At 35.1% G+C, this 8,814-nt stretch overlaps 1 protein-coding gene across 2 annotated transcripts in view; it reads left to right on the top strand.

Annotated features, from left to right (window-relative positions):
- Positions 1-1,696, top strand: part of LOC122086441 (muscle M-line assembly protein unc-89-like) — a 23,975-nt gene extending 22,279 nt beyond the window's left edge. Inside the window, exons 14-16 of one of the 2 annotated variants that reach the window (XR_006142418.1) lie at positions 289-363; positions 446-925; positions 1,267-1,696. Coding sequence is in view for 1 of the 2 variants with exons in the window: in XM_042655240.1 (XP_042511174.1) it covers positions 289-363; positions 446-866 (496 nt within the window). In the remaining variant the exon portion in view is untranslated. The other variant, XM_042655240.1, reaches the window with a different exon arrangement.
- The last annotated feature ends 7,118 nt before the right edge of the window (positions 1,697-8,814 follow it).

The following is an 8,814-nucleotide window of genomic DNA, read 5'->3' as shown; positions in this document are numbered from 1 at the left end:
AAAAAAAAAAAAAAAAAAGAAGTTTCGGAGCAGAGGGGTAGTTGATTATATAGCTACAATATGATAGTTACTATCTTCTATAACATTGACCCTATCTATTTCAGTGTAGTTTGAGGTACTTGGCTCTTTAGTGGCAATTTTCCTACTGCTGATAATGCCTGCCCCTGCCCCCTTGAAACTACCCCATAGATGCTGTAAAACGATTTTATCATCTGGAAGTGGTAGGACAAGATTTACTTTACCTATTCCTAAAGCTGTCCTGATGTCGAATGATGTTCATTTGACCAGGCACCGAAAGAAGAAAGCAAAAATGAATTCAGATTCGTCAACCAAGCAAGGAAAGCCAGATGCTTCTGCTAAAAGGTAACTGGATTATTCTTGCTTGCATCTATGTTACATTTGGGCCCCTGCAATTCAGGGATTTACATAATATGTTTTTTTGCAGGGCTAGTGGAGTTTCGACCAGCAAATCCAAAATTGAAATTACAAAGTCTGGTGGTAAATCCAAGGATGTTAGACTCAGTGGCAAGTCCAAAGATGACAGCCCTAAAATTGTCAACAAAGCCAAGGTTGAAACACCTAAAACTGGCAGCAAATCGAAAGATGATGTCCGGAAGTCAGGAAGCAAATTAAAGGATGACACGTCCAAGATGAAGTCGAAGGATGAAACGACCAAAACAAGCGCCAAGTCTAGGGGTGAAACCCCAAAAACTGGTGGCAAGACCAGTTCTAATGGTACTACTGCGAAAGGGAAATCCAGTTCATTGAAGCTACAAGAAAATGAAGATTCTGTGAAAGTGAAATCAGATTCTGCAAAGGCACAAGAAAGAGAGACAAAAAGTGGGAAGAAGCGAGGAAGGAGGTAACTGAGACCGATCTGATTCGTGAGGGAAACTGATTATTTTTTTCCCCAGTGTTTCTTAAGGTAAATATAATTCTATTTACTTTCAACCTCAAGAGGAGTTCATCTATCAGACTGCTGCTTCTTTTTACTAGTTCAAGGTGCCCCTTGTATCTTGTAGTTTGTGATGTTTGGCATATCCCCATGCTGTAGTCAGTGGCATTGGATTTCTCTTTTGTAGGGTTTGAAGAAGCAGGGATGATTTTAGGGTTTGAGGGTTTCTTGTCTCTACGAAGAGGGAGGGGGGGGGGATCTTGTAGTGCGTGGCTGTAGTGACTATAGAGCCTTGGTTAAAATACTTTTTGCAGTTAGTGTACAAGTTAAACCAACTATGGTGTTTACTATTCATCTTTTACATACCATAGGAGAATTGAAAACGTCTCTTGGGAGGTGGAATCTAGTCCTGCTTTGCCGCTGCTGCTGCTGCTGCTTCCAGTTATGGAAATGAAAAATTTGCGTGAATCGGTCTTTTCGCGGCTTATTATGCCCTGGGCCGACGATGTCATTAAGTGCAGGTGGTCCCAAGTTTCTAGTTGGTTGGATGTGTATTGTGGTTTGATCTATAAATGAGACCTCTGGTGGTTGCCATGAGGTGTGCCTCTGCGTTAATCATTGGGTTGGTCCCGTTCTCCCAATGGTTTCAGAACTGATAGACCAATTAAGCACTGGTGGAACTAGAATTGTTCCTTGACAGATCTTGTCTGCTTCTTCTTGTTTCAGCAACTATATTCTCTTTTGCCTAGGTTTTGGGTTACTCTATTATTCTCTTATCTGAAATTCCAATCAACTAAATTACATCCTCTGGTCCAGATCTTTCATTGAACATGAAATAGAATTTCTTGAATTGAAGGGATATGATAATGTAGCTTTGGAAATTCCTCACTTGTAACCATAGTAAATTCGCGTATAATATTTTGATTTTTGCCGTATTTAAATGTTTCAATCAAAAAGTCATAATTTGACATATCAATCCAAAAAATCTGTATTATACATATATTTTATAGGTATTTGTATTTTACGCGTTTTAATACATTTTATTAGTAGGTTCAGTTTGGGGGAAAAAAAACTCAACCCTAAAAAGTCAACAACACTTCTCCCTTTCCGTATGTTTTTCGATTTTGAGAAAAAATGTGGATGATAAGCGTTTCCCTTCCAATCCCTCTTTTTCATATTGCTGCTCCCTCTTTGCTTTATTATCTCATACTTTTTATTTAACTTCAAGCTTATCTTAAATCTATTAATCAAAAATCTTATGTGTCCACCCTCTTGTTTTTATTCATTAGCGTTATAAGTCTACTTAATTATAATTTTGTCATCAAATTTATAGTTTTACCTTAAGTATGAATCTATTGTTGGTTATTATGTTTGAATTATTGAATATCTGAATGGATCTATATAAGATCTGATTCCGATTTTAGAATACAAATTCGCATCAGTAGGGGTTGCTGTGGATTTTCTTTTTTGATAAGATAATATTAACGATGATATTTTAATTTGCTAAATGATTGTCCGCATGCTATTATTATTGTTATTATTATTGTTATTTTGACAAATATATGCTATTATTTACTATGATAGAAAGTGGTTGATGGATCTCTTATCAACATTGACTATGATAAACATGATTAAACTTAATTAATATTAGATGTAAAACAAATAAAATTGAGAAATGATCCCCAATTGAAAAGCTAGATTAGATTTAGGTGTTCATGAAAGCATGTAATATTAGAATTTAGTTGTAAACAAACAGTTTAGTTTATTCTTAATATCAAAATAAAACCGTTTTTTTGCTCCCAGATTATTACATAGCAATAATATTAAACATGTATCATATCATTGTCATGCGTGTTTTATTGTGCTGAATTTCTGAAAACTATTATTTTCGTAAGATCTTGTGTAATTTCCGTACGTGTCTATTTCCACATTATTACCATCCCGAACTTGCTTACTATGCTTTTAACTATTTGGAGTTTTTGAGCTCATAAAAATGGAAAGGGATTTAGAAAACTACCCTGAGTTTGCTTCTATTGTTGCTTACCTCTCATTAGATAGTGGTCTTTGTATCTTACCTTGAGATCAATGCATGTGTATGATTTTGTGGTTTGAATAATATGCCAAAAAAAAAAAGTATAATTTATATTAATAGGATAATGTTGCTTTCCAATATATATATATATATATATGGAAAAAGACAAATGTGAAGATTATAGAATAAAAGTGAGGATCCAGACCTGGATTTAAAGTTTTTTCCCCCTACATGTTAGACACCATAAAGGGCCTGGAACCGGTCCATTCATTAGTTAACGATCCTGAATCTCAGGTTTGGAGCCGATTATCTTATTGGTCCGGTTTTGATCCTGACCCTTAGGGATGGAACTGTTAAAGAATTGGACTGATAACCCAAAACCAGATCAATTTAGCCCCTAGGCTGACTGGCCTCGATAGGCTTACACGGCTTCTAGAGTTTGGGAAATTTGACCATAGACATTATATCACCTAAGGATGTGAATTTGTAACCGAAACCGTTTATCGAAACCGAATTGATCCGTTTACATCGAAACCGCAAAACCGTTTAGTAAATGGTGCGGTTATGATTTTAAGTTTCAAGCCGATTAGTTAAACGGGTTGTGTCGATTTTAACCGCGGAACCGGTTGGTTTAAACTGAATTGGAACCGTTTAAATTGAGCCATTTAAAACCGTTTAAACCGATTCAATAAATCCGTATAACAATTAACAATTAAATTAAGTGTCAATCCTGCTTTGGTATGATTTGTTGTAATTCAGTTCAAGTTTAGGCTTTAGATCATTAATTTATAATCCATTTATGTTACTATATTATTATGTTATCATAGATGGGGTGTTTTGGCTGAACCACCTGTCATTTTAATATTTTATGCTGTAGAAGGCTGGATTTGAATGTTGTATGATATTAGTTTTAAATGTTGGAGAATGGCCATGCAAAGAAATAGCACTAGATTATCAAATTAAGACATACCATCGTTAATATAGAATCTCTTATTTGTGGTTGCTAATTATTTTTTGATAAGCTTATGATCTTCAGTTTAGAGATGGTTGCAAGTTATAAAAAATCGATTGTGAACCGTTTTACAAACCGTATGGAATAAATCGAAATCGAAACCATTTAAAACCGTGAAACCGACACCGTTTAGAAACCGTGGAAACCGAAATCGTTTACTAAACGGTCATGGTTTCAGAAAGTGGAACCGTTTAGTAAACGGTGCGGTTATGGTTTTAGTCAAATAAATGTGAACCGAACCAATCCGCACCGTTTAAATCGAAACCGAACCGATTAACACCCTTAATATCACCCTGTCTTACCCCTACCCTTTAGAAAAATGGGTATGACTACCTTGGAAGGGCTTAACTGAAATTTCAATTCCACCAAAAAAAAAAAAAAAAAAAACTGAAATTTCAATTTGTCTTTAGTAGGGAACTTGATTGTGACCACTGTTAGCAAAAATACATTTCCATTTTTAATCATTTAAAATGTATTTTGCAGTATGTTTTCCTAAGATATGAGAAAATGGGTAAAAGAGGAGCATTCTCGTTCTAAACACGTTTAAAACCTTTAAACGTATCTAAAACATGTTTCATTTTTTTCATTGCATTTTAAGACTTGACTTGTTGAACATAATAGTTAGTTGTTTGTCCATATATCTCTTTCTCACGAAACCCATTCGATTTGATTCTTTCACCAATTTGAGGTCAACTCAAATTCAATGCATGGACCCCAAAATCGAGCTACAAACTGATGTACATCAACTCCGACTAAACATGCATCACCTTTAGAATGTGTTGACTATGTTGACAATAATAAACAACATCATAGCAAAGCCACATTGCTCAATAAACTTTGGACATGTGTGGATATATATTTTAACATTAGATGTAAGTATCCATGTAATAATCTTATTATTGTTCAGGATTTAATATTTTGTTTGGCATTTGTTATTTTGTGGCCTGGAGGATGATTTTTCTCTCCAATCATGCCTAAGCCAACCATTTCGGTGCTGTCTGATGAAACACTTGCATTATGAAAATTCGTTATAAAGCTTCGTTTGGTTGCAAGGGAAGTGTATGGAAAAGAAGTATTTGCATATCCTGTACAATATATTTGATTTCCTAGAGAAATATCAGTATTTCCCTTGCAATCAAAAATAAAAAAAAGTAATTTTTCATATAAAATATATTTCACTTCCTAGGAAAATATTTGTGTTTCCTTTCTAACCGAATGGAGCCCAAGACTTTGTTTTTCCAACGTGATATGGCTGGAGGTAAAATAAAGTAAGGCTATTTGTTTCGCTGTAAAATAATTGAAAATAATATATACTGTAAATTAATTTTCTGTTGTTTCTTTTTTTTTTTAATTGTAAAAATTTCATGGTTACACATTTTTCGAATTTCTCCCTAACAACTTTTACATGCAATTTGAATAATCATCCCTTGTAAAAATTTCAATATTTTGAGAGTACCTTTTATTGCTTTTGATGGATCTTATATGATCTATATATCAATGAGATCATATAAGATCCATCCATATATAGTTCTCACAAACATATGGTAGGGGCTGCATGAGTCAAAATTGATTATATAATAGCATTGGGCGAGAGAACATTACTCGATAGTGCACGTACACACTTGTGTCTGTGGTCAATGGGGAGGGTGCGCTGGAACATCTTTAGCTTGGGATAGCACTGTCTTTCTTTCATACTTGTTGTATCTAGGTGCAGGTGGACGCCATCGGGTAGCATTTTTTCTTCCCATAGTATTCTCTTTAATCAATTTAAACGATTTTATCATTTAATATAATGATGAACAAATATTGAAAAATCTTATAATGACATTTACACATGTTACCTCCTATAAATAAACAATTAAAAAAATTTCAACATATAAAAATGGATTAAGTTTTCCTAAAACCATGGCGAATGGAAATCGACACCACACAATAAGGGGGAGAGACGTAGGAAAGAGAGGTGGGTTCCACCCAAAGCCTTAAACTAGGCACAGCCCCGCCCTAGCAGGAGCATAGGAATCTCAACCCTAGCTGGGCTTTTCTCTTTGTGAATGTAGGTTGAAGGTTTGATCTTACACAGGGTCTTACAAATTCTTACCATTGACTGAAGGCCCAAAAGGAAGCTATTTGCTATTTGAAGAGTGCGTAACTCAACCCATTCTGCAAGGACTAGAAGGCTTAACCTGGTCAGGTCACTGAGTCAGTTGATGAGGACAATAAAAAGTATGATCATGGAAGATTTGAAGTGGATTTCACTCAATCATTCAACTAACCAAATGAACTAGTATGCCCAACAACCTATGCTTGTTCTCAAATGCTCTAAGAGTTTTTTTTTTTTTCCTGGATAATTAAGATGATGCACCCACACTAACACTTACCCATTTGCAACATTTTCTTTAGGAATGTCTTAAGGATCATTCAGTAATTATTAATTAATGCAGTAGTTAGCTTAGGGTTTGACATCTAAGATAGTAATTATTAATCAAAGACTACTTTTCTCTTAACATATTCTTATTAATTAGCATGACCGCACTTAAGCACTTCATAGTTGGCTATTGAATAGATATTTTTCTTGGACTTCTTGCCCTCTCCTTTTTGGGATCCAAAAAAAAAAACCCATAAAAGTTTGGATGGGGTGGTTGGGTATCTGGGAATATCTCATTGGACAAAATTTTCTCCCTTAGATTAATGCTTTCTTAGGAGCTCTCACCCTTTTAAACAAATTCTCTTTCAAAGCCAATTTAAAAATGATGTGTGAAACGCACTTGGTTTGCAAAATTTGACTTTAATTTTCTTTTAATCTGGAATAGTGTTTTCAGTGTAGTGAAGGAAAAGTGGAAATATTTTTCTGTTCTTCGAGGTCATTTATATGTCTATCCGTTGTAGCTAGGATAAGTATCATATAAGATAAGGAACATAGCTAGTTAAGAATTATTTAGAATGTAAGGGATATCCTTATGAAATTAAGTTCCATATTTTTATTTGGAAAAGTAAGATAAGCATGCTAGAGTTTTTATTTAAGTCTTCCCATGACATACTATATAAGGGCACTAATGTATTGATGATTAGGTGTAAAGACTGAGTGTCTCAGCTGAAGAAAAGTGGAGATGTGATTGGCACAAGACAAGGACAGATACCTACATGTTTGGCCACGATCAGGAGTTCTCAAAATTAATTCTACTCTTTAGTATTCCCTTTCCAACGTGTACCTACGTGGGTCCTCTCTCTCTCTCTCTCTCTCTCTCACGAACAGAACCCTAACGCAGTGAAGAAAAAAAAAAAAAATCGCAAACAATCACATAATGTATATTTCGATAAGATTACTTATGCCCACGGTGAGATGAGATCCTATTTTGTTATCAATGGAGAAAAGGGTTACAACCACTCGTATTCAAATCTCTCTCAGATTGATTGTATATAAAGAATTCTTGCTATGAATATAAAACGAAACCCTAAATAAGTAATTTACCAAAATATATTCATATGCCTCTAAATTTTTTTCCTTAGGAGGTGCCGCTCTCGAGTCGAGACCCCACTAGTAATATAGATAACAAGCAAGGTGCGCTGATTCTCTTGAATGCAACCCTAAAAGCAATGCAAAAGGTAATAGAAAAACAAGAACAAACAATGCACACAGGTTTACAAGGTTCGGAAAATTGCTTTCGTCCTCGGTTAGATGAGATTCTGCTTCACTATCAATGGAGAATAGGGTTATAGCGCTCGTCCTCACATCTCTCAGAACTACTTGCAGAGAAAGTAAATCTCGTTATAAATAAAAAATCCTAAGAGGGACCGCCGTTCTGTTGGGATAAACTATGACAGAATACAAGACATTGTACACCAAGAGATTCCTTTAGGGTTCAATACCTTCGACATCTTAATAGTCCTTCAAAATCAACCCACTTACGTAAACGACAGATATACATGACATTGTATTGCATATCTCTCTCTCTCTCTCTCTCTCTCTCTCTCCCCAGTGACCCATCTCCATGTGGAGTATCTATCAATAGGTTGTAGTGGAAGGATTGATTTATTTGCTTTTGCGTGTTATACTTTTCATTCCCATTTTGTCTGAAAGATAAGATGTCTAGAACTACGGATGATGAGAAAATAAAGGCCTTATCTCATTTGGAGTTGTTTCCCCATTGATAGGGCTTAGAGGGGAATAAATGATAGAAACACAAGATGAGTATAACTATGATGGTAAATGGGTATATGTAGATCCGACCACCCTACCCTCTTGGAATTGTATCTTTATTAGTGTAAAAAGGTCGGGTCTTATCCCTTAACCTAAAACCCAAAAATACATACCCAGTTCCTCATCACTTCTGCTTTTGGAGCTAGTTTCCTTACTGGTTAGAAACAGAAGGGTTTCTCTATCAAACCCCATATGTGCCTCAGTAAGGTAGAGGAAGATGACCTTTCGACTCTTCAAAGGTCTTTTTAGTTGGAATTCACTTTATCTACTTCACTGTCACCTCTCACTAACAACAATATTGAGTGGCTTAACTAATGACTAAGCTAGAATATTTTCCTTGATGACTCTCAGCTTTTGTTGAAGGGGTAGAACCAATGTGTTTTCTATTTCTGACTTGAGCACCTTATGAAATTGTATACACTACGCAATAATGTATGTAGAAGATTAATATGCACAAAGGAAGAGACAAAAGTTTTCCGTGGTTCGACAAAATATCTTACATTTATGGGGGAAGATCATACAGAAATAAGAATAAGAGAAGAAAAAAAGTGCAACCAGGGTTGCAATTTGATTTTCAAATCCGAAGTCCCTTTTACACACTTCTCTCTTCCTTTTTTTGTCTCACTCTCTCTCTTATTATAGACTCCTCTACCTAGTTGCTTTTTTTTTTTTTTTTT

Source organism: Macadamia integrifolia, chromosome 8 (genome assembly GCF_013358625.1).
Source record: "Macadamia integrifolia cultivar HAES 741 chromosome 8, SCU_Mint_v3, whole genome shotgun sequence".
Lineage (NCBI taxonomy): Eukaryota > Viridiplantae > Streptophyta > Magnoliopsida > Proteales > Proteaceae > Macadamia > Macadamia integrifolia.
Note: the sequence above shows the minus strand (reverse complement) of the source record. Positions and strands in the feature narration are given on the sequence as shown.